The following is a 27,083-nucleotide window of genomic DNA, read 5'->3' on the forward strand; positions in this document are numbered from 1 at the left end:
CCCCTTTCTTTCCCTCCCTTAAGGTTAACATGTCTTATAGTTAGAAAAATTAGGCAAGGCAAATTTATATCTTAAAAACTCCAGCTGAATTTTCTATTTGTGATAATGAATGAAACCACTATACAAGAATGTGAAATGATGGTATATGATAGTACATTAATTTCCCTATTATATTTTATTATATCAATATTTTTTTATTTCATTGAGGCTGTGTTATCGTTTTGTTTAATGTATAACATTATGTATAATAATATGACCAGCCTGGCTAGTCGAGTGGTTAGCGTATCCGCTCTCCAGCCAATAGACTGCGGGTTCGAATCCCGACATGGGCATGGATGTCTGTGAAAATGCTAGTAGTAGTAGTGGGTGGTAGATACCGTTGGTGTATCTGCGGTTCGTTGTAGTTGGTAGAGACAGAGCTGTAGAGCAGGTGCCCTCCCTCGACGAGTCTTTGGACTCCCTGGAGGCATCATAATGATAAGAATAATATGATTTTGACATCACCTATTATAGATGATTATAAATATTATCACACATTCTTTATTATTTTGAAATACCATATTTGCTTTTAAATATTTTCTGCCAAAGAAAATTTAGTTTCTTGCTTTCAACTTCACAGAATATTTTATATAGCATGGGATAAATTTTACTTTCTAATGACATGACTAGTTCATAAAATGAATTAAGCAGCAAATAATTATTTTGTTCTTTTACTTAACAGACTTCTTGTATAACTGCATTATTTTTTTGCTAATGATAATTATTTCATTAAACATGCCAGCCAGGTTTGCCAAGTGGTTAGCATATCTGCTCTCCAGCCAAAAGGCTGTAGGTTTGAATCCAATTGTGAGCATGGTTGTTTTCAATTGTCTGTGAAAATACTAGTGCTGGTGGTGGGCAGTAGATGCCATTGGAGATGTAGAATTGTAGAGTAGGTGCCATCCTTCTAGGAGTCCTTGAACTTCCTGGAGGTGTTATGTAATAATAATAATAATAATTAAATGAATTTCCAATAATTAAAAACATGTATTGAATTTCTAAAACTATCCTAAATCTGAAATATTCAGATTTAGAATTGAAAAAATGAGGAGCTTAAGCATGAAATCTTGAAGAAGAAGATACTTTGGAGGCAGTACACGATGAATAATGATAATAATCAGTTACATGAAGAGTATAATGAACAAGCCAGGAGAGCAACTCAGTAAGGAAAACAGAAGTGCAATATGAGCAGAAATTGGCAAATCAGGCAAAGTAAAATCCCAGTTTTTTTTTTTTTAGATGTGGCTGAGATTAGCTCTGCTAACGTATTCCTGGATGCTGACAATGTCAAGTTCTTTCCTAATATTCACATTTTTAATATGATATTGCCATTGATGCCATCTGTTCACGCCTCTAATTTTTCTCAGGACTCTCATATCTGCAGTCTCTAGTCTTTGGTCAAGTGTTTTACTTCTGACCCAGCTCTCAGATCCATAAGTTAAAACTGGTTTGAACACTGTCTTGTATACAGCTAATTTAGTGTTCCGACTAACTTCTCTCTTATTCCATATGAAATTATTCAATTGCCTTCCTACCATACCAGCTTTGTTGATTCTGTTGTCTATTTCCATATTTAATATACCATCTTCACTAAAAATCGTGCCTAAGTAGCTGAAATGTTTTACTTGTTCCACAGGTTCTCCATTCACAACACAGTTGACATTTTCAATGATTCTGCCTATCTCTTGTCTTTGTCTTTTTATTGCTGACCTTCATATCTATTACAACAGTTATTCAATTTAGTTAGAGAATCTTGCAGATTTGTAGCGGATTTATTTAGAAGTATAACATCGTCTGCATAAAGCAAAGAGCTGACATTAACATCTCCAATTTTGATATCCTGTTTAATACCACTTTCCTTCATAATGTGATCCATATAGAAAATGAATAACAGAGGGGATAATGTACATCCTTGTCTCACACCAGATTTAACAGTAAACCATCTTCCTGTACTTCCTTCAATTCTAACTGCTGACTTACAACTCAAATAAAGACTATGTATTACTTGATATAATGCTAAATTGACACGATACAATTGTAGCGTATTGAATAGCTTCTCATTTGGCACCTTGTCATATGCCTTTTCCAAATCGACAAAACTTAAATACAGATCTTTGTTATATTCCCATGCTTTCTCGACTATTTGTCATAAAGTGAAGATCTGATCCTGACAGCCTCTATTTGGCCTGAATCCAGCTTGTTCTTCACCAAGCTTTTCTTCCACAATTCTTCTCAACCGTTTCTCAAGTATACTTGCATAGATCTTGCAAGGAACACTCAGTAGGGAAATACCTCTATAATTCTCACATTCAGTTTTATTTCCCTTTTTTATATATGGGTACTATGAGAACTCTACCCCAATCATCTGGAATCCGTCTCTCTGTCCAGGCATTCTGAACTATGCAGTGCAGCCACTGTAAGACTTTTATACCACCATACTTCAGCATTTCTGGTCGAATATCATCTACTCCTGCTGCCTTTCCACATTTCAACCCTTTGATGGCTTTTTTTACTTCAAGTATGGATATGTATTCCTGACTGCATGCCTGGTCAGTGTTTTTTTACCACTGTGCTGTCATCACTGCTTGTTTCATTTAGCAAATTTTCAAAGTAATTACTCCATACTTCAAGGATATCTTTTTCTCCCATTTTCATTTCACCTTTATCATCTCTAACTCCTTTTACAGCACTCTTTCCTCCATTCCTAAGCTTCTTCAACAACCTCCAGAATATTTTGCTACCTTCTTGATATTTATTTTGTATGTTCTTGCCAAAGTCCTCCCATGACTTTTGTTTAGTCAGTTATACACAGTATTTCGCTTTCTGACATTTGTCTCTGTATTCTCTAAGAGCACAAGCTGACTTATTTGCCAGGAACTTTTGATATGCTTTCTTCTTTTCCTTCACTGCCTCTTTAACTTCCTGTGTCCACCACGGAGTTCTAATTTTTCTATCCTTGCAGACAACTTCACCACATGCCTCTCTAGCTGAATCAATCAGAGTTTTTTTTCAAGGCTTGCCACTGAATCTCCAAGGTTTGGTTCCTGTTCTGAAATATTTTTCCTTCAATAATCTTTATGTATTTCAGTATACGGTTCACGTCTGAGAGCTGCTCAACTTTTATTCGCTTTAAAACTTTCTTACATGTCATTCTTTTCAATATGAAATTCAATTTTATCCTGCTCAAGACTAAATAGTTATCACTTCCAATTTCAAATCCTCTGTACACTCTGGTGTCCTGCACCAGGGAGAAAACATCACTATTAACAATAACATAGTCAATGAGACTTTTCTTATTCCTTGCCTCTTCTCTCCATGTAAATTTGTGCACATTTTTATGTTGGAACATGGTGTTAGTAATAACCAGTCCATGTCCTGGGCAGAAATCCAACAGATATTTGTCATTATTATTAGCTTTGCTCTTTTCTCCAAATTTTCCCAAAACATTTTTGTATGTCTCACAATCACTTCCTACTCTGCTATTTAGATCCCCAACAATGACCAACTTTTCCTCTTTCAGTGTGTCAGTAGCTTTCTCTAGAGCCTCAAAAAATTCCTGTACTTCTACCTTAGTAGAACCTTCTGTGGGACCAGAGGCACAAATAAGTCTCATTGTCCAGTTCCTCATTCTGATATTTGCCCAAATCACTCTACTTGACGCTGCCTGCCATTCAAGAAGATGAGCCTTGTCTTTTGTGTTGAATACTATGGCTACTCCTTCTTTTCCTTGATTGTCATTGCCTGAATATAATATTTTGTATTTATTGCTCAGAGAGATCTCACCAGTTTTTATCTTTTTTGTTTCAGTCACCCCTATTATGTCGATCTGGTACATATCTAATTCCTCAGCTAGCTCCATTTCTTTGCCATTCAGGCTTCTTATGTTGATAGTACCAATCTTTAACTCTGGTGATGTTGAGTTGGGGTGTGTTTTCAGATTTGTTCCTGTAGCTGACTTTTCGCTGTTCACCCTGGTGAAAACAACGGGGGCTTTGTTTAACCGGGCGACGCCCCAGCCGGCATGAAATTTTGTCATGTTGTACCATCATTTTGTATTTTGGTTTAACCAATAGAAATACAATTTGGTCGGCTAAATCCCAAATTGCCAATGTTAACTCAAATGAAACAAATTATAAAAATGCAGCAACTGACTTAAGTGCAATTAAATGTTTTATACAATTTTTATATATTTTAATCGCATTGAATTATATGATAGCTTCTTGACTTTTATAATATAGGAATAGCACTTTGGTTTTGGAGATGTGCAAAGTACTGTACGGATATGTTTTTTTTAAGTTTAAAATCAAATTGTCATTCCACAAAAAAATTAAAAAGAAATCATGTTGAAAAGGAAAATTTTAAACTACTTCTTCTTCTGCAGCTTCTCCCACTTAAGTGGGGTCACTGTTGATAATGAGTGTCTTCCACACCTTCCTGTCCTGGGCTGTCACCACATCCAAGTTCTTCATCCTCAAGTCCTCTTCTACCAGCTCCCTCCATCTCTTCTTTGGCCGCCCACGCTTCCACCTTCCTTGCATATCCATCTGCATGACCCTTTTTCCCACATATTCATCCTCCCTCCTCATCACATGACCAAACCATCTCAACCTTGCCTCCTGTATTTTCGCTCCTAAGTCGTAACTTTCACTGTTCCCCTGACATAGTCATTTCTCAGACGATCCTTTCTGGTCACACCGCACATCCACCTAAGCATTCTCATCTCTGCTACTTCCATCCTGCTGATGTTATTTTTCCTCAGGGCCACAGTTTCTATAGCATATGTCATAGCTGGCCTCACTACTGTCCTATAGATTTTGCCTTTCAGATTGATCGGCACCCTCTTATTGCATAACACTCCAGCCATCTCCCTCCAGTTCCTCCAACCCGCTTGTATCCTGCATCCCACTTCCTTCTAAGCTCCTCCATCTTCTTCCACTGTTGAACCTAAGTATCTAAAGTCTCTCACCTTCCTGATGACATTTCCTTCCAGCTCCAGATCTGTCTCCTGTCCATCACCTACTGTGCAACACATATACTCTGTCTTACTTCTGCTTAGTCTCATACCTCTCTCTTCCAGTACTTTTCTCCATCTTTCCAGTTTAGTTCCTGCTTCTTCTCTTGAATCTGCACACAGCAAGATGTCATCTGCATACAACATTGTCCAAGGCGCATCTTCTTTCACCTCCTCTGTTACCACCTCCATCACAATATTAAACAGAAACGGACTTAATGCTGATCCTTGATGCAAGCCAACTGTTACTTGAAAACTTTCTATCTGTCCCAGACAGGTCCGAACACTTGTCTTCACATTTCTGTACATTTCCTGCACCAACCTGACATATTTCTCCGGAACCTTCTTCTCCCTCAGACACCTCCAGACTTCTTGCCTTGGCACTCTATCGTATGCTTTCTCCAGATCAATAAATGCCAGATGTAGCTCCCTTTGTTTCTCTCGATACTTTTTGATCATCTGCCATAACCCAAAGATAGCATCTGTTGTTGATCTACCAGGCATGAAGCCATTGTTCCTTTGCAATCTCCACCTCCTTCCTCAATCTAACATCAAGAACCCTTTCTAGGATTTTCATTGTGTGGGACATCAACAGTACTACAGTACTGTTGATGTCCCACTTGTACATTCCCCTTACAAGGGGGGACAGTACTCTTGTCCCCCCTTGTAGATGGGGACAAGAGTACTCTCCCTCCATTCCTCAGGTATATTTTCCTGTTGGCAAACTTTCATGAACGGGTCCCACAGCAGGTCAATTCCGTCTTCCCCCAGTGCCTTCCATGCCTCCACTGGAATTCTGTCGGGGCCCACCGATTTTCCATTCCTCATCCTCTTCATGGCCTCCGTCACTTCCACTCTACTGATGTTCTGCACCATCCCCTGAGAAGGCTGCCCATCTTCTCTGTGAGTCCTTGCATTTTCCTCATTCAAAAGTCCCTCAAAGTATATTTTCCATCTGTTTCTTATGTCCACATCCCTCCATAATACTCTTCCTTCAGCATCTTTGATCCACCTCACATGTAAGATGTCCTTTGCTACTTTATTTCTACATTTCGCTAGTTGGTAAATTTTTCTCTGTCCTTCCTTTGTTTCTAATTGATCATACAGATCTTGATATGCCATGGCCTTTGCCTGTGCCACAACTCTCTTGGCTTCTTGCTTTCTCTCTCTGTACACCTCTCTGTCCTCTTCCACTCTTGACTCATCCCACTTCTGCTTTGCCTTCCTCTTAGCTGTCACTGCCACTTGTACATTATTATTCCACCACCAACCCTCCTGCTCTCTAATCTTTCCAGATGTCTCACCAAGCACCTCGATTGCACAGCTCAGGATTACTTTTGAATTATGTTTCCACCAATCTTGTATACTTTCCAGTCCATCTGAAATCCTCTCTAACACCCTCTCCATAAAACGATTCCTCACACTCTTCTCTTTTAAGTGAAACCACTTAATTGTCTTCATCCCATGGCACCCAGAGGTTCTTATCTTCGATCTTATTTTAAAGTCTGCGCACAGCAGTCGGTGTTGCTGTGCTACTTGATCTGTTGGAATTACTTTACAATTTGTCACAACTTTAAGATGTTTTCTTCTAGTCAAAATATAGTCAATTTGTGAGCTGTTGTTACCACTCCTAAATGTCATCAAATGTTCTTCCCTCTTGTAGATAAACGAGTTCACAATTGCCAGATCAAACGCTACTGCAAAGTCCACAACCCTCTCTCCTTCCTGGTTCATCATTCCCACTCTGTGGCCACCATGCACCCTTTCACAGTCTCTATTCTGTCTCCCTATGTGTCCGTTCAAGTCTCCTCTAACAATCACCATCTCATTTTCTTCCAGTTCCCTCATTTCTTCATCTAACACGTTCCAGAACTTATCTTTCTTCTCTGCTGTACAACCAACTTGCAGGGCATATACACATAATATGACCACCCGCTCTTCTCCAAGACCCAATTTCATTCGCATGATCCTGTCATTCCTTCTACCCACTTCTAGTACTTCGCCCTTCATTCTGCCACACACCACAATTCCTACACCATTTCTTCCCTCGTTATTCGCTCCAGAGTAGAACAATTTATATCCATCTCCCAGTTCCTTTGCCTTTTCCCCCTTCCACCTCGTCTCCTGCACACATAAAATGTCCAACTTCCTCTTCCTCATCATGTCTGCCACCTCTCTTCCCCTTCCAGTCATGCTTCCAACATTCAGTGTTCCCACTCGCAACATCCTCTCCACCTGCTGGGCTCGCTTCTTTAACTGCACCCGCCCTTGATGCGGTAGCCCTCGTCCACTTCTCGCAGCTGTAGGGGTGATGGTGATGTGGCTGATCGCCGCTTAAGGGGTACGCCCTAAAATTTTTACTACTAAAGACGTGAAATAAATTTTTAAACTACTAAAGACATAAAATAAAAGAGCAGCAACGTACATACATACATAGTAGTTGTCATTTCAGTAATGAAACACTGAATAATTCTTATGTATGTAACTATATATGCATAAATGAAAGATGAGCTGATATAAAAATTAAAGAACACTAAGTTTGTATTTAAAATCATATTTTGTTCACTTATTTCTCTCTCACACACACACAAAGTATATTCACAAACTGAGAGAACTAAAACATGCAGGGCTACAAATCAGAATAGTTTTACTTGTATATTTACATTGTGATAAATGCTAAATAAAAAAAGGCAAAAAAATGTTTACTAGCTTCCTTTTGATCGACTCTGAATCTCCTGCATGTCCCATCTGGGCACTGACTTGTAACTGTGCAGCATGAAGTTGAATTAGCAACTGCTGTAATTCTTTCTCCACTACAGCTCTTGAAGCTCGTACTTCACACAACTCATGTCGCAATTCTGATATTTCCCTCTGTTAAGTAGAAATTTAGCTGTACAGGAAAATGTAATTTGGTGTTTTAAATAAACTATTGTACTTTTATTTATTGATAAATTATTTAAAAATATTAATTAAATATGAAGATCAATAATTAACATGCTGAAGCAATTCTATAATATTTTTTTCAAAGTATTAATAATTATGATGAAAAATGTTTCACACAAAGGTTATTTATAGAGAAAGAAACATGAAATATTAGTGTTTTGAATACATAAATAGCTGATATATATACCAAAATAAAGATGAACTGAAACACAACAAAACACAATACAATACCATGGCCAGCAGCAACTTTGTACATGTTGGCAAAGAAAACATGCTGTTCATTGATCTGACTACTTTTCAAACATTCTTGAAATTTTCAAAGAAGCTGGATAGATTGTCACGTGTGCAAGCTGGGGAAGATGGATGATACATCAGCTAGATCAGCGCTTCCCAAACTCTAGGCCGTGGTCCTCTTGGGAGCCGTAGGTTTTGTTGAGGGGGCCGTGAAATAATGAAAACAAATTTAAAATCTTAAAAGAAACGTATTTAATTTTTATTTATTATTTCTTTTTTGTTATTTTTTATATTTTAATGGGAAAAAATCACACATTGGTGCGGGTTCACAAATTTTGCTTCCTTCGTATTTCGGCGCTTAATGAATATTAGTAAATATATGCTTATTCATATTATTATTATTATTATTATTATTATTATTTGACACCTACAGGGAGTCCAAAGACTCATCGAGGGAGAGTGTGCCAACAGCATCGAACGATTGGTCCCCTTCCAACTACTAACCGCGCTCAAACTTACTTAACCGAGCCATTAGTAGCAGAGGCTCTACCAATCGACCAACCTTTGCCAGCTATAAGTTTCATTTCAAGCAGAAATCTAAGAATTGCAGTTTCAAATATTTCCCCTGATATTGACTTTTTGTGTAGCAGTATTGAAACACATTCATCACATTAAATTGTTATTAAACTTCTTTTATGTTTGTTTTTAATTCTTTCTTTATTACTAATCGTTTTACGTTTCATGTGCTTGTACTGCAAATGTACAATAACAATATATCTATCTATATAAAAATATGAGATAATGTGCCATGTCAAATGTGTATGAAAGATGCTAAAAAATGTAACATTTACATTTGATTTTTGCAATATTCACTGTGTATGTTTTGTATTGAATATAAATACAATAAATATTATAATAATATATGTCTATATTACAATTTTTTTCCGAGGGAGAGGTGAAATATTTTAATTTTTCCAAAGGGGGCTCTGGCATCCAGAAGTTTGGGAAGCACTGAGCTAGATGAATAAGAAAATTACTCTCTATGTAGAACACCAGCCAGTCAAAATGAATTATTGTAATAATAATAATATGCTGTTGTGTCGGAAAAAGTGCTGATTCACTATTGGTGAGCCATCCTGTTTCCGACCCAACACACGGTAACGATTAGATCTAAGGATAAGGACATACTTATGCCTCCAGAAGAAGAGCTAAAAGGATAGTGTACATATGTTCACTCAGAAGTATGTCTAACCATCTGAGGTTGTAGATATTACGTAATTTTGAGAAATCTATATTTAAAGTTGATAATGTTTGTGTAAAAATTAACATGGAAAAATTATGTCTCAGTACTGAAATGTTATTATTAGATGTATATAAGATGATCTATGTATTAGAACCATGTCAAAACAGTTCGGAGTTGCGGTGACCAATCGGCCACAGCTATGAGCATGACGTAGCCATCGAGAGAGGGCGATCGCATTTTGCAATATAAGGTCCGGTGCGAGATTCAAATCGCTCTCTTGTTTTCTGTTCCTGCGTTCCCATCCAAGTCCTGGATAGCTGTGGAAGCTTGCCGCCGGTACCCAGCAACAATCTCCCGGTTGCTGTTATGCCGTGTCGAGTATAGTCACCAAAGGAATGAGGTCGGAATTCCAGTAAAGAGCCGTTGGTTAGTTATGACAACGTGTAGTTAGCGAGAGGGCACCCTTTCGAAGATAACAGAAGTAAGTCACTGATGCCATGAGAAAACGTGGTGAGAAAACACAGAAGTGTAATTGCGAGGAAGCCCCAGCAACTCCGTGAAAAGATAAGGATGGTAATGTAAGTTTTCATACTCATTTTAGAACAGTAACGAAGAAAGGAATAGGAACCAAGGAATTTAGGAGCTCCACACATTTAACTTTCATATGATGCCTAAAGGACTGATTTTGGACTAGTCTGACTATGTCAAATAAGCTGGTGCCACTCTAAGCTTATGCTGAGGAAGGAACCAAACCTTCGAACTGTTTATTAGGAAGAAACTTTATGATATTATGTTAAATATTAGCTTGAATATTAACTAAGTTGGGGAGGATAAAGCTTGAGCACAAATAAGAATATTATCCCATGTTAAATACAAGACGGATTGCATCTGTTATGCTCTACACAAGGATTGTATATAACTATGTGCATGAGTTTTTTTTTATGTGTGTGAGCACTGAGTAATTCTGTGTGGAATAATCGAGTCTGAATATAATAATACAAAAAAGGGTGTGGGATTGTTAGATTAAAATTAGGAGTAGACCTTTTGGATATCTTAGCCTAAAAGGGGAGAGTTCAGACTCTTTAGTATAAATGTATTTCTTTAACCCAAAGTTCATGAGTCTGTTGTTTTCTGAGATTTGAATTACAGTGTATTAAACCTTCGGACCTGTATAAGTAAAGGGAGAATCCATTTTCATAAGAAAGAAAGAGGGAGGCCACGACCACAAATCACGTGATCCCTTTGTTATTTTAGAGTTGTCAAATTGTGTATCAGAATTCAATTGCTGGCTGGCACAGTCGTTTTAAACAATTATAAATTTGTCGGCAACGGAATAGCTGATATCCTAAAGTGATAAATAATAGTAACTTAGAATATAAATTTACGAGGGAAAGACGACGTAACAATGCTGTAGTTTTTGCAACCTCTTGTGTGGGAGTGATATTTAAAAAAAGTGCTCTGAACAGAACCATGCAGTATACTACTGGTTACTTTCTTTTTTAGGGACTTCCATATGTAACTAGCTGGTATTCTATATAGAGTAATTTTCTTATCCATCTAGTTGATGTATTATCCATCTTCCCCAGGTTGCACACATGACAATCTATCCAGTGACTCTCTCACCACTAGCAGGCAATACATTCCAAGGCTCAACCACCTTCCCTGCAAAGAACCCACTCTTTACCATCTTGCTCACAACTTCCTTTTGTAACTTCCAGGGAGTATCTCCTTGTCCTTGCTCCTTCCCCCTGTTCCATCAAATGAAAGAACTACCCAGTGTAACCCTATAATAACTTCTGTAACTAACCCCTATAACTACCTCTCAACAGTTTAAAAGTCTCAATCATATTACCTCTGCTATCTACCAAACTCTGTAGTCTGCATTTCCTCAGCATACCTTCATAATTAACAGTATAGTCCTGATAATACCATCTTTATGATCTGCTTCTGCATTCTTTCCATGGTTAATTTAACCCTTTCAAATTCTGGAGACCAAATTTGAGCACAATAGTCTAAGTGTGGTCTGATCAGGGCTTTATACAATGGAATGACCACACTTATCTCTGCAGGTCAGTGTGGTCAAGGTAATCCAGAGGAATATATCCCAAACTTCAAGACTGCATTGACACACTGACTTGATCAGAAAATAACATTCTCCTCAGATGCTTACATCCTTCCTCATTCAAATATAAGCTGTCTCTTGCATACAGCTCCTTTCTATTTTCAAATGTCCTCCAAGCATCCACATATTCCAAGCCTCTCTTTCAACACATTCTGGCTATTATACTATTCATTATTGATGCTCCTCTCTGCAGCTCCACATTATCATACCTGGGCAACACACACACTGTCTTCCCTTTCTCAGTCTTCTTCCATACAACCTCAAGCACAAACCTCAGATCTCTTGCCACCCAATTCACACTGCCTCTCCAGTCATTTGTACCCATCATCACAATAATCACATCTACCCTTTTACCATACATAATTGCCATAGTCACACTATCATTCCTCCAAGCAAACACTCCACAGGCATACTAACTTCCACACCACAGATTATCGAGTCTCTATACATCACGCTTATAACAACTGTTTCTTCCTTGCTCACCTGCATCCCTCCCTCACTCTCTCCTTTAACACTTTCTTTCTTTGTTTCCCTACTTACATGTTGTCCTATCACCTCTCCCTCCTGGTTCCAGCTCTCTCTCCATTTTTCTCATTCCCCTCTCTTTTACTGGTTCTCCTATTCTCTCCTCTTCTATCATTCCCATAACTCTCTCTTACTTCTACTCTGATTCACTTTGCATTCATCGTTTCCAGTTGCCTAATCTCTTCTTTCACGAGACATTCCACTTTTTTTTAGCACATCTCTCTCTCTCTCTCTTGCTCACCATTCGTCCTCTGAATTAACACCATCTTCTAAAACTTCACAATGTTTCAAACCTACCATACTCCCTACTTGTATTCTTTCATTCACATTTGGCTCATCATCCTCACACTCGATTATGCTACTCATCTCTCTCTCACTGTTGGTATTCTCTTGTTTCTGACATAATGCTGCCAAGGTCCGTTATATTAATGTCTAAATCAAAATTTTTCCCATTTTCTACGTTTTCCACATATATGCACTCCCTGATCGCTCACCTGCCACATATCTGTCGAGATGCATACATGCCACAAAATCCTGTAGTATGCTGTGTAAAATATAGTCCTTAAAAAGGGAGGGGGGAGTAGTGATAAGCCATTGGCAAATTGAGCTGCAGCTGCCACTGAGATTTAAACATGCAAAGAACTAAGCACTAAGAACTACTACAAACTATACTGAAATTATGTTTTTAAGTACAAATTCCCCAACTGCTAATTACCCACAGACTATATGTTGTATCTAGTTCAGATTCTCCATAATTTAAAGTGAAAAACTCTAATAAAAATAACAAAAACTTATCTTTTTTTTCACTGCTACCTCTTCACACGTCCAACTCTGACTTCGCCATCTGGCAGATTCAATTAGAAAGGGGTTAAAAGATTAATCAGTTGATGTCCTTTTTGAAGAGCTGGTTGTGTTGCAGTCTTTGGGTAATAATGGAAAAGGCTGTTCCAGAGAACAGAGGTAGATGGGATGAAAGCAAAAGTGGAATGGCAGGTTTAGTGGATCAGTAGTTGAAAATAAGCAGATGCTAGGCAGATTGCTGCTCATGCTATTGCAGGTTTAGCAAAAATAGAAGGAATGATGGTTGCCAGTCCTGCTAAACAGAAATGGAAGTATCTGCAGAAATAACAATTCAGAAGGCCATTTGTGAGAAAGAGATCATCAATTCAATGAAAATATCTTTTTTGGACAGCATCAAGAATTTTTAAAGAGACTTTTGGTGTAGCACTCCAAATACTAGAGCAGTTTTTTAAAGTTGGGTTGATTTCATATTTATAGTTAACAGATGGACAGGTGAAAGTAACACTGAGTAAAAAAGGATGGGATTTTTTTTTTTGGGGGGGGGGGGGCTGAGGATGCTACATAATTGAAATGTTTGTGCAAGAAAGGCTGGAGGAATGTCAATCTAAGCAAAGAATAATTAAGGTCTTTTTTTTGTGAAGAAGTTTTGGAAGCAATGAAGGTGACCAACTTATCATCTTGCTGAAGAATGATATGGAGATCAGTGTTTAGGACGGTGGCTGTAGATCTTGAAGTTTGGGCTACTCGAGCACTATGAGGTTTGTTGTATGAGGAGTAGAGAGTGCTATCATCAGCAAAATCATGGAGAGGAAAGATCAGCGAAAGTAGGTTGTTTATGTATATGAGGAATAGGATGAGTGAGGCAACACAGCTTTGAGAAATTCACCATTCATCATTACACACAGCAAATCTACAAGAAAGCTGGAGATTCAGTTATGAAGGTTGGAAGGCAGAACATAAGATGGCAATCTGCTGAAAGCACTCTATGCCATACCGTACCAAGTGCTTTGGATATAAAGTACAACAGCACAGGTTTCTTCCAAATCTTTCCACTGCACATGTAGGTAAGTGAGAAGATCAGCAGTGGGCTTCAGTGGCAGAATCTCTACTAATGGTCACTGATTAGTTTGCAGTTTACTAGGATGAAGAGTTGACTGTTGATTATCTTCTCCATGACTTTAGAGAGCAGCAAGATGAGAGTAACAGGTCAATAGTTTGATGTCAGACATTTATTTCCTTTTCTGGAATTGGCTGAATATGAGCTTGCTTCCATGTTATGGAGTGAATGCTGAGTACAATAGCATGTAGAGATAAGGATAGGTATTAGTTCAGGAACACATCTCTTAAGTACAACTAGCAAGAAACTATCAATACTGGAAAATTTTTTGGCATCTAGGTGATTCAAGATTCATCTGGAGGTCTTTCTACAGAAGGCTACAAAAATCATGTAATGCATTATTTCTGGTATTGCTGAAGATGATTTACCTTGGTTATCTATGCAAGAAAAACTGGATGAGAAGAACGAGTGAAAAGAAGCAAGTCAACTTTGAATTTATTGCTGCATATGTGATACATGAAAACACAGTGCTGCAAAAGGTTACAGAGCACATTGTTACTATGATAAGGAGAGTAGTGACAGTGTAAGAAATTTGTCAGACAACATAATTGTGTGGTTTAATATTGTGTGCTCAAATCTGGTCACCTAGATTTGTTTTGAATGAGATATACCGAAAAGGTAAGGTTCCAGAGATGAGTGACTAAGTAATATCAGGGCTCTGGATATTATTGGTTAAAGAAAAGGAGGAGGAAAAATAAATTGAAGAGTTTAGTGTATAGGCATAAAAGAGATAACAAAGATATTTAAGATTGTGAGGGAATTTACAAATGATATAAATTAAACTTTAATCTATATTCCAATATTTCGGCAACGTCACATTGCCATTTTCACAGGAACTTAAAATAAAGACACATGCATGCAGGCACTACACACAGTAACTGAGGACGAAGCAGTTACTGCGTGTAGTAAAGACCAACTAAAGACCAACCACTTCCCTTAGACCTACCTGGTGTAAGTTTAATTTATATCATTTGTACATTGTAAATTCCTTAAGTAATTTAATAAGCATGTATACCTGGTCCCTTGCAGCTGTAAGCTGTCCTACTTTGGCCAAACAAGCAGGACAGCAAACACAGAATTTCAGAACACAAGGACTACATTCGTTTTCACCAGTATAGCCACTCTGGTCTTGCAGACCATGCTCTGGATACTTGCCACAGAATACGGTAGAAGAAAGCCACGGTAATACGGCGTAGTAAATTCAAATTTGAAAGGCTATTCATGGAATCAGCCTCAGCCCTAAGAAACATGCCAAACGTCAACAAATTTGGTTGCATGAGACTGCCCCAAATTTGGGAGACTTACATCAGAAGACCTTCAGCCCAACAGCTGAGAATACGTACATAGCCTGCTAGGGGGCACCATCAGGACTTTTAGGAGAAACAACAGCTTCCTGCTTCATCCTCAGTTACTGCATGCACGTGTCTTTATTTTAAGTTCCTGTGAAAATGGCAACATGATGTTGCTGAAATATTGGAATGTAGATTAAAGTTTAATTTTAATTTATATCATTTGTACGTTGTAAATTCCTTAAGTAATTTAATAAGCATGTATAACCAACGTCTAAGCCTTTCTACAAGTAATACAGAAGATATTCTACAATAAGAATGAAAAGCCTTTCCTGGATGTTGCTACAGGTATGGCAAGGATGGGAGTGGTGGTAAGGAGGTAGTAATGCACTTCTAAATGTGTGGCAAATGTTAGAAGTGTTTATGAGTTGAGGGCTCAATATGACAGATTATGTTGCTTGTTGAATGAGACTTCCTCACAAGTCTTCTGAATACTGGCCATGTGGATTATATGACACAGATGTCATTTTCAGTGAAGAAAGATCCCTCCCCAAGTTATAATTCCTTTTTTAATAGCAAACTATTCAGCGATTTTTTTCGTTTTTACTATTAACAGAAAAAAAAAAATGGATAAAACAAAATTAGAAATCTTTTATTTATTATTTACCTACAAAGATGCCAACTGGAAACTAATTTTTTTTTTTCATTTTGACTAGTTTTGTGGAATGCTTTGTTTCGTTTCATCATCAGCAAATGACATGAATAAAAAAAAAAAAAAAAAAAAAAAAATATATATATATATATATATATATATAAAACTAGAAAGCAAGTAAAAAAAATCAGTTAATATCTGTAGTGAAATATTTGAACTCATTTAAACAATGGAAAGTGTACATTTCCAATTATGCTGGTTCATGGGTTGTTGTATACTACTGGTATATACCACTGTGTCATGACAGATTAATGAAGACTAGACTTGATGTAAAATCAACCCTTATTTTTTATTATACTGTAGAGCAAGCATTCCCAACCCTATGCCTGCAGGCACCATGGTGCCTGTCAACTAATTTGTGTGTGCCTGCCGCTGTTCAACCGTATGCCGTATAGTTTGAAATAATCACGTGCACATCACTCAACAATTCATGGCATGCTATATGACACATGCGTTAATGACACATGATGAGTATTAAACGCATACAATGTAAAGTAGATGCACATTCGAAGTTGTTCATTATCTGTTGCTAATTATATGTGCATAATTTTAACGGTGTCTTGAACTTAAATTTTTGAAATATTTTGATTTTTAAAATGAGTGAATCAAGTAAAAAACAACGAACCTATAATTTTAACACTGACTGGGAGGAAACATATTGTTTCGTTAATTTTAAAGATAATTGTGTTTGTTGTGCAACAGTAGCGTTGCAATTCCGAAAAAACATAATGTTGAATGTCACTTCCAGACAATGCATGCCACTTTTAATACGAATTATCCACTTAAATCTGAAATAAGAATGAAAAAATAAATCAACTAAAATCGAACCTGTCTGCCCAACAGTCGGTTTTCACTAGACATGTGGTAACATCTAAAAATGCCACCATTGCTTTAAAAATTTCTCACATGCTCGCAAAGAAGAAAAAACCGTTTCAAGATGGCGAGTTGTTAAAAGAAGCAGTTTTGACTGGTGCCAATTGTTTATTTGAAGGATTTTCACCGTCACAAGAAGAAGTTATAATTTCAATGGACATACAAACTCAGTTAAAAAGTGACTTGGAAATATGTAACTGGTTCTCTTTACAATTTGACGAGTCAACAGATGTATCAGACACAGCACAGTTAGCAGTTATGGTGAGAATGGTATTTAGTAACTTCACTGTAAAAGAAGATCTACTGAAAATATTACCCATGAAAGGACGAACAATGGGTGAATATATTTATAATACATTCAGAATATACGCCAAGTCGATAGATAAGCCTTTGCACAAGCTGTCTGCGATAACTACTGATGGGGCACCAGCAATGGTTGGCAATATCAATGGATTTATTGCGCTCTGCAAGAAAGATCATTCATTTCCAACCTTTATGTCCTACCACTGTATTATCCACCAGGAAGCTTTATGCAGTAAAATACTGCCCTTTGGACATGTTATGAAAGTTTTTACAAAAATAATCAACTCCATTCGCGCAGCCCTTTGCAGCACCGACTTTTCAAGGCTCTATTGCAAGACATTGAAGATAAAGAACCTGATCTCATCCTGCATACTGAAGTACGTTGACTCAGTAAAGGTAAAGTCCTTACAAGATTTTTAAGCTTAATTGAAGAAATAAAATAATATCTTCACGTCAAAAATGAAAATTTTGATGAACGAAACGATTTTCACATTGCAAAAATAATCAATCCTGAAATGTCCATCGATCAGCCTTTCCAATGAATCTATTTAGTAATAGTAAATTTGGTATATTTTATTCTTCAAATTAGTGCAATGGAACAGTTGCACTGGTTGTTCTTTCACTTTACTCACAATATAGAAACAATTTTTTTCGCGAATTTTCAAATGTTTGCATTGAAAATATTATGCCACATATTTATATTTTTAAATAATATTTATTGAAATAAATATGACCTTTTGCTTTCTTTCCTAGTAAAATACCATTATATGGATCATCACATTTCAGTTTTAGAAACGATTTTTTTTTTGTTTTGTTTTTATGAACAACAAATGATGTTAAATTGCATTACTCAGTTTCCGATTGTGTGTCTTTTTAGTATCAAAAATTCCTTAGTAGAAATACTTCCCCTTCGTCTTTTTTTTTTTTTTTTGTAGGATGCACATTACGATAATATGCAGTGTGCACTGCAGATGTCTTGAGAATATATTATGAAGGATATCATATATGGAATGATTCAAAATTTATCCTCATTTTGAAGATTTTCTAATGCTTAACCCCCCCCCCCCCGTTATCCTCTCCTGGAACTCAGTTGCATAACTACTCTAAATTTCTACAGGTATGAAAACGTTTCAAGATAGTATTCAAAATCTATTCCTTCATTTTTCCATTTTGACAAAAGAAATAAGGCAATAATATCGTTTCGTGCAGCTTCTAATTCTGTACACTTTCAATCTAAAATCAGCTGTTCTACTGTCTGCTGAAATTATCTGAAACTTTAGAAACACTATTCTATGTTTTCACCATGTAAAACTGTTTATATGCATACCACACAAAAGAAAGTTAAGTAGTATTATTTTTGTTTCTTTTTCTTAAAATAATCTAAATATTTTTACTTCTACTTTTGCTGGTTGCTATTTCTGAAGTAATCTACCTCTTAGAAATACTTGATAGTAATCCTCTTAGCTGGAGGAAAAGGGTAAAGGCTTAGATTACTCTCAGTGCTATTGAGAAAGAAAAGAGAACACTTAACCAGAAGGGACACTAAAGTGCCTCAAACTGTAGTGCGAGATACATCAAGAATGTCGTGTTTCGTTTTCAATTGTTGATTAGTAGACATCCTAACATAAAAAGAACAGACATTTCTTTTACAGACGGATATAGTATTTATGCTAAAATAAGTTCTTAATTTACAACGATCAGTTTCATTTTTATTATCGAAAAATAATAAATTATTTGATACAATTATCTAGAAAAGAGGATTTGAATTATTTTAAAAGAAAAGGAGCACATGCTTTACATAATCTTATTTTTTTCGGGGAGGGAGGAGAGTTATAGACCTATTCAATCACAGATATTGCAGAGAATTTATTTTATAAATCGTTTGCAAGACAACTGTTACAAATGTAAATCACTTGGAGAACATGTCCATTCACTTTAGTGTAAATAGTAGCAAAGGTTTAGCTACTTCAACAATACCACGTGTCTAATCTAGAAGAAAATGTCGTTATGTCTGCTGACATTAGAACTCTTACGTGAATAATTTTTTTCTGACATGATTTCTCTATTCGTTGTAATGTAATCAATTTACAGATTTTTTGTCTTCTTGCTTTCTACCATGATATATGCAGTGATTTCTTCTTTGTACTACAAGAAAAAAAATCAGATAACACAAGAAAAATATGTAGTATTTTCTTTTTCATTGGGTGAATTTACAATGTTCTTTCTTTGTGTTTTGAAAAGTACAAATGATTTTTTTCTTACAATTTTTGCCATTATAACATCTGATACAATTATAAGAGTGACATTTTACCGTTTTTCTCCCGCAAAAAGAAATATGACAACAATATTGTTGATTCTGTCATAGTAGCGGAAATTTTTATTACAAAACTTTGTAATATATATATAAGCAAAAGTATCGCTTACTATAAAATTGGAGTAATATCTGAAATAGCAGAAAATATATGCATATCAATTTAAATTATAACCGTTAATTTCATTTTGTAATCACCAATTATACAGGGAAACCAAAAAGGTGAACCTGCAAAGAACAGTAGATTACAATATAAAGAAAAAAATTTAGTGTTATGATTAAAGAATTTCATGATATTCTCTATAAAGCAACGTCCTTCAGGGAATCTGTGAAGTATTCTTCGAAACATGATTTTGAACAAAAATATAACATAATCTCGAATGTCGGCAGCTGGTTTTTTTAAATAATATTTCAAATACTTATCGTGAATTAACATTTTCTTTCTCCGAGAACAAAGAAAATGTTTTGTGGAGTAAGCGATTAGAAAAAATTAGCAAAAAAAAAATAAAATAAAATAAAAATGCAATTGGTTCTGAACAGTAAGGCAATATTTAAGTGAAAAAACTATGCAAGGATCTTTATTTTGTACAGGCATGAAATTTGTATTGTACAATAAAAAGAGAAATAAAAATAATTTCTATATTTTTAGTCCATCCAATGTAACTAAGATTCAGTTATCCAGCATCCAGCATAGGAGGAGGAACTGCATTTCTTGTTATAGACAACTGAGACGCAGCTATGAGCGTGAGATAATCTGATTAAATGTTCTCTTCAGCATGAGGGATTATCACACCTTCTAATGGACATGACAGCCAAATTGCGCTTCGTATCCATGTTCTTTCAACAGGTGTACTGAATCGTATCCAGATTTAGCTGAACGTATATATATACATCCTGGTCGGTTGGAGGGTTAATGTTTTCTCACAGACATCATGGAAAAATTGAATTCTTTAAATTTGGAGTTGAAAGGAAAAGATAGACATGTCGCTAAAATGATAGGCTCTGTAAACTCATTTAAAGCAAAACTGGATTTGTGGATATCACATCTGCAGATGGGAACTCCCGTTCATTTCCCAAATATGAAAAAAATGGTAGGCGATAGTGAATTTAACTTGTCGCCATTTGTTAAACATCTTCTGTGCTTAAAGAACAGTTTGAAAAGAGATTTCAGGAATTTACTATCATTGAGCCAATGATCTCCTTTTTTTTTTTATCAATCCTTTTACTTGCCAAGTAAATATAATGGAAATAGCTGCATGCATTGCAAAGCTTGTTCAAGTAAATGCTGAAGAACTGGAGCTAGAAATTTTGGATCTTCAGAATGACATTACGCTAAAATCCCATATAACAGATGAAAACTTTTGGAATCTAGTGGATAGAAAAAAAGTTTCCATTCCTAAAAAGAGCAGCATTCAAGATAAAATCGTTTTTCGGTTCCACATACCTTTGCAAATCATTGTTTTCAACCATGAATATCATAAAATCAAAATATAGATCACAACTCACTGATGAGCATCTTGATTGGTTAAGAACTGGAATATCATCATATTCTCCTAATTATGAAGCACTGGTCAATGAAATGCAATGCCAAAGATCACACTAACTTACATATATATATTTAACTTTTTATATAATGTAAACTTTGTATGTATTCATTTAACAAAAGAATTAAAAAAATTTGCTTGAAAAAAATAGATTCCGCCCGTCGCCGTACCATTATTTTAGAATGTGCTCTAGGAAACAAAAAGGTTGGGAACCCCTGCTGTACAAGATACTTCATCACTTCAATTGATTCTTTGAATGTTCTTGAGTAAAAACAGCAAACTGTGCAAAGCATTTTAATTTGTTGCCATTCTATTTGAAATAATGTTGGATCTATTAGATCTAACATTATTTCAAAGCTGAATGTTTGTAGAAACTATGAGTTTTATAAAATTGACCTGAGAACTTACAAGAATACAATCCTTGGCATCACAGTTGCCTTAGCTTGCACCACTTAAAAAAGACATGAGCAACGACCAAGTATCCATGATCTAATATCCACTTGGCCTGTGTAATTTTACATCACCAAAATGAAGCCGATGGCTCTTTCTTTAGTAATTATTTTTATGCACTGATCGAGAGTTAAAATCATCACTTACAAAAAATACATTTCTCTGACATTTGATTTCCTTAGTACTGAATGAGAGTTTTTGCTCTCTTAAGGTTTCTGCCTGGTCTCTGAAGAGAACCAACCAGTTTGAAACAGCTGTCAGGCCAGTGAAACCTTAAAAAAATGCACTAATAAACGGCAAATATATGGATGCTTGGGCAGCACTCATGTCTTTTAAGTAGTGCAAGCTAAGGCGACTCCAATGTCGAGGACTATATTCTTGTAAGCTCTCAGGTCAATTTTAAAAAACTTTCTTAGATTTTACAAACATTTGGCTTTGAAATAATGTTAAATATAATATCCACTTTGCTTATGTATATTTCTAGAACGTCCTATCACCACAGTAGTTTATTCAATGATAAAACAAAATTAGATTCAAAGTAAATATTATCAAAAATGGCTTGTAATTCAGCTGTTGCAATAATGAGAAATGTTAGCAGAAGAATCCATTCACCTTCCAATGATTGTTAGTCATTTCCTTACTTGTTTTCTTATTAATATGACTTTCTATAGTATGGATAAGATATCCAAACATGACTGAGTATGGTATCCATTCTTAACAGTCTAATACACTATAACAAATATGAGAATGAGCTACAAATTACTTGCATTAGGCCAGGAGATAACAAACTATGGCCAGTGATCTAATAAAGGTTTTTTTAATGAATTTCATGACAGAATCATGAAATTTCTTCTTTTAGTATATATAGAGAGAGTAGAGTTGTGATGCAACCATGTCCATTTGCTTGTATATGTGGCACTCTTGTTGCTACTCCAAATCTTAATACCAGTCTTTTTAATTTATGAAACCAAGATACTGATATTAATAATATTATTCAAAATCTAACATTTTTCTCAATAAATTTTAATGATAATTAGGTGCACTAAAGTAATGAAAAAAACGAAATTCTTTCAAATCGTGTTTTTAAATCAAAAACCTTTATTACAATAATAAATATAATTATTACAAGAGACCTCCAGGAAGTCAGACTCATTGAGAGAAGCCACATATCACTTATACCACATCATGATTATGTATAACATGAAATGATTTCTCTCAGAGGTCGTGCACTACTCTGTGAGAGAAAAATCTTGTTCTTACAGCTCTAGAAGACCAGATCTGTGCACAGTAGTCTAGATGAGATTGTATCAAAGCCTTGTAAAAAGACAAAACGACTTCCTTATTCTTACATATCAAGTGTTAGTATTCATTTTTCAGCAATCCTCCGAGTTGTATTTGGAATTTTTGCTATATGACCCATGAACTTCAAATTCCTATTTACTAACACTTCAAGATCCCTATATCCCTGAACTTCAAATTCCTATTTACTAACACCCAAACAAGCATCTTTCACTCCTTCCTTTTCTACACTCTTCTATGTCACTCTCCCAGTTTCATGACTTTCCCTCATCACTCTTTTTCATACTCATTCTCACAGCATCTTATACCTGTTATTCAATCTTTCAATTAATGATAATGGGAAGGATTCAACAGCTATTTGCTGATGATGCAAAGATAGGCAAGATAATTATGAATGCTATTGACATACAGTACTTTCAGAATTATTTGAATAAGCTAGGATTGTGGAAACATAAGAATGGCTGCCAATTCATTGTTAGTCATTGTAAACATTGGTTGTTGAGATAGCCAATGTTGTATTGTATATACACCATTGGCTATCTCAGTGGTATATACAACAATGTTGTATTGTATATACACCATTGGATATCTCAGTGGTATATACAATACAATGTTGTATTGTATATACCACTCTCCAAGCAAAAAATCTAGTCCTGACACCTCTGCAAACTATACTAAACTAAATTAACAGCTAAAATCTTTTAAAATTATGTTTTCCTTTGTTTGTTTTTTTTCTGAAAGACTACTACTAATGGAACTCAACTAGTTTCATAAATTCTTCCATTATCACTACATATAATGTATACTATTATATGATTTATGTAATTGTTAATGGCATAAACCCCCTTTCTCCTCGATGAGTCTTTGACTCCAAGAGAGTTGATGTAATAATAATAATAATATCTGTACACAGCTCTCTTTTCAGCTGTTTAATAGTTCATGTTCTTTTCACTCGCACATGCTCCAACGTGCATATCAGTTCAGATTCAGTCATATGACCTGAGACAAAGCTGCAATCACTAAGTGCTATTTTCATGGTGCTTTACTTGAAAGTGGTGAAATTGTCACACTTTCAGTGAACTAAACAAGTCTTTTTACTGTATTTTATATACTTATCAAAATTTAATTTAATCCTTTATCCAAGTATGAGCAAACAAAGTTTGTGCCTGAAAGTATCTTCAGGACTGGGGTAAGGTAGTACAACACCTATTGCTTCTGCCTGGTATCTCCACATCTGGGCCTGGCTCCCACTGAAGAGACCTGAATAAAGGTCGAAACTAGTCTGAGTAGTGGCCCTTCCCTTAATGCATAACATTATACATATCTGCAAAGGAGATGTGTTTTGCATTATGGGAGATACTGAGATAGGAGTGATGTAAGCTTGCTCCACCTTTGCAACGAGTTGCCCGGTGTTGTACTACCTTACCTCAGTCCCGAAGATACCTTCAGGCGCAAACTTTGCTTGCTCACACTTGGATAAAGGATTAAATTAAATTTATTATTATTAAACTTTAACTGTTGTTTTGGAAACACTAACTTACAAGCAAATCTCCTACTACATCCACATTGTTAAAATTTACTGTTATGCATAAACATGATATATTTACAATGCAAAACTGTATTATAAAATTCACTGCTATGTGTAAACATGATATATTTATAATGCAAAACTGTATTATATATTCAGCAATTCAGGGTATGGAGAGTAGAATGCCTGAGGAGCTTCTCTGGTGAAACAACAGAGAAGGTGACTTTAACAATAAAGAGAAGGCATAATGTAGAAGAGATGATCATGATGGTGGACAAATGACCTAAGATGTAGTTTCAATTGGGTGGCAAAGGATTTAAAAACGATGTTAGATATTGTGAAGACAAAGAGAAGTGTCAAAGAGAAGACAGTGAATGTGCGGCCTCATTTTGATAGCTATGGGTTAAGTAGACGAGTGGTGATAATGATTACAAGAATGCATAGAAAAATCTTTTTCTGGAATATGTATGCAAGAGAGCTGTATGTAAGAGATAGGTTGCATCTAAACATGGAAGGACATAAGTTTTGAAAAGGTTGATTTTTTTTGAGCAAGTTGAAGTACTTGGGCAAGGAAACTAGAAGAAAGAGGCTTATGTAGGGTATGTATTTTAGGTAATTTATCATGAAATAATTTGGAAATAAAAATATACACTAAAATGTATTATAGTGGTCGTGGTAAAATTACACCCTCTATCCAAAAAGAAACCGAACTTTTCGAGAATAGAAGAAACTAGTGGCGCTACCTGTTGTATCTTTTTGTTGTCAAAAGTAGCAACTTTCATTAGTGTTGTGTCAACTGTTTATGACATTTGTTTCATTAGGACCAAGTTATAGTGCCAAGAGCGACAGTGTGTTTTGACGAAATGTCGTAAAATGAGTTTCAAACAGAGATCTGCGATTGACTTTTGAATTAAACTTGGTAAAAGTTTTACCAAAATGCATCAAAAAGCATATGGTGATGAATGCTTATCCCATACCCAAGTTTACTAGTGGTTTAAGCACTTTCAAAGTGGTCATGAGACACTTGATGACGAAAAGCCGGGCCGTCCAAAAACTGGACTGAGCAAAGTTAACATCCAAAAAGTGCATCATTTCATCAAAGAAAACCCAAAATCGTCCGTGAGATTGAATGAAGATGAATTGGGGATTCCAAAATCAGCTGTGCACAACATTTTGACCGAGAGTTTGGGCCTTCATAAATTGAATTTGAGATCTGTTCTCCACAAGTTTACCAACGACCAAAAAATGTATCGAACTGAACACTGCAAGAACCTCATTAAAACCACTCATAAGAACTCAAATTTCCTTGAAACGATTGTTACTGGTGATGAAATGTGGTGTTTTGAGTATGAGACCGAAACAAAATGCCAGAGTGCTGAGTGGAGACTACCAGAAGAGGGGGCATCCGAAAAAAAAAAGTCGCTTGGAGAAGTCAAAAGTAAAAGACAATGCTGATTTGTTTCTACAATTCGAAGGGCATTATCCACAAAGAAGTTCTGCCTGGCCAACAGTCAATGGTGAGTTTTATCTCGAAGTTTTGAAGCGATTGAGAATTAATCGCATATGGCATGAATATCATGATGCAGACAGCTGGTCACTTTTGCATGATAATGCACCATCTCATCATTCGAAAATTGTTAGACAGTTTTTGAGCAAAAACCAAGTTTGTGTGTTGGATCACTCGCCATATTCATCTGATTTAGCACCCTGTGACTTCTTTCTCTTCCCCTGACTTCATTTGCTGATGAAAGGAAAGCAATACAACACCAGTGAAAATGTTCAAGCGGGAGTAACCATGACCCTGACCCTCATTTAACGAATTAATTGACCATGCCAAACCCTGGCATGGTCAATTAATCAAAGGGAGAGTATATTGATCGAAATAAATGATTTGAATAATTATAATCGGCCTGTGTTTTATTTTCTATCAAAAGTTTGGTTTCTTTTTTTTTGGACAGAGGGTGTATCTATCTATCTATCTCTCTCTCCCTTCCATCTGATTCAGACGGGTTGAGTCTCCTCCAGATGAGGAGTCACAGTGAAATAATGCAGCTGGCACGCCACTCCTCTGCTACATCTCTATTGAAGATATTCATGATTGTAGTCCGTGTGTGTTCATGGGGTTGGTTTGCCTGCTTGCGGGATGAAAAAACCCCAGTTAATTGGGGGTAGAACCCTAATGCCTGCACCCAAGACCGGCTAACTTGGCTATGGCCGAGGAAGATCCTTGAGCTCCTCACATCTCCGACGGGAATCGAACCTAGGACACCTTCCCCAGGTATATGGTTGCAAAACACAGTCACTAGGCTAACCGTACGGATGGTAAGAATATAGAAAATAAATATCAGGAAGGTGGCAAAATGTTGTGAAGGCTAATGAAAAAGCTTAGAAATAGAGGAAAGAGTACTATAAAAGGCATCAAAGATGATAAAGGTTACATGAAAATTGAAGGTAAGGATATCCTAGATGTCTAGAGTAGTTACTTTGAAAGTTAAAAAGAAACAAGCAGTGAAAAGTTGGTTAAAGACAGAATTTAAGAATGGGTAAATAAGAATATGATACTCTATAGGAGACAACGTGGTTTTGTTAAAGGTCAGTTTTGCCTTAGTAATTTATTAACTTATTGTAATAGAGTGACAGATGAGTTGAATAAGGAGAATGGTTACACAGTGATGCTGCTGGATTTGCTCAAGCATTTGAACTATACCCCATGGAATACTGTTACACAAATTGGAACAA

General features: G+C 36.1%; 1 protein-coding gene across 2 annotated transcripts in view; it reads right to left on the reverse strand.

The window, feature by feature from the left end:
* The window catches only part of LOC150096052 (Golgi-associated PDZ and coiled-coil motif-containing protein-like), a 171,168-nt gene that overhangs the window by 76,324 nt on the left and 67,761 nt on the right, over positions 1-27,083 (reverse strand). Inside the window, exons 1-2 of one of the 2 annotated variants that reach the window (XM_090408809.1) lie at positions 15,992-16,056; positions 7,757-7,921 (exon numbers count right to left, since the gene is read on the reverse strand). In XM_090408809.1, the coding sequence (XP_090264935.1) occupies positions 7,757-7,798 (42 nt within the window). In that variant the 5' untranslated portion in view covers positions 7,799-7,921; positions 15,992-16,056. Of the gene's footprint in view, positions 1-7,756; positions 7,922-15,991; positions 16,057-27,083 lie in introns of those variants that run through there. The other variant, XM_090408808.1, reaches the window with a different exon arrangement.

The sequence above is a fragment of the Typopeltis vanoorti genome, chromosome 19 (genome assembly GCF_054136105.1).
Source record: "Typopeltis vanoorti isolate ZY-2024b chromosome 19, IOZ_Tvanoo_1.0, whole genome shotgun sequence".
Lineage (NCBI taxonomy): Eukaryota > Metazoa > Arthropoda > Arachnida > Uropygi > Thelyphonidae > Typopeltis > Typopeltis vanoorti.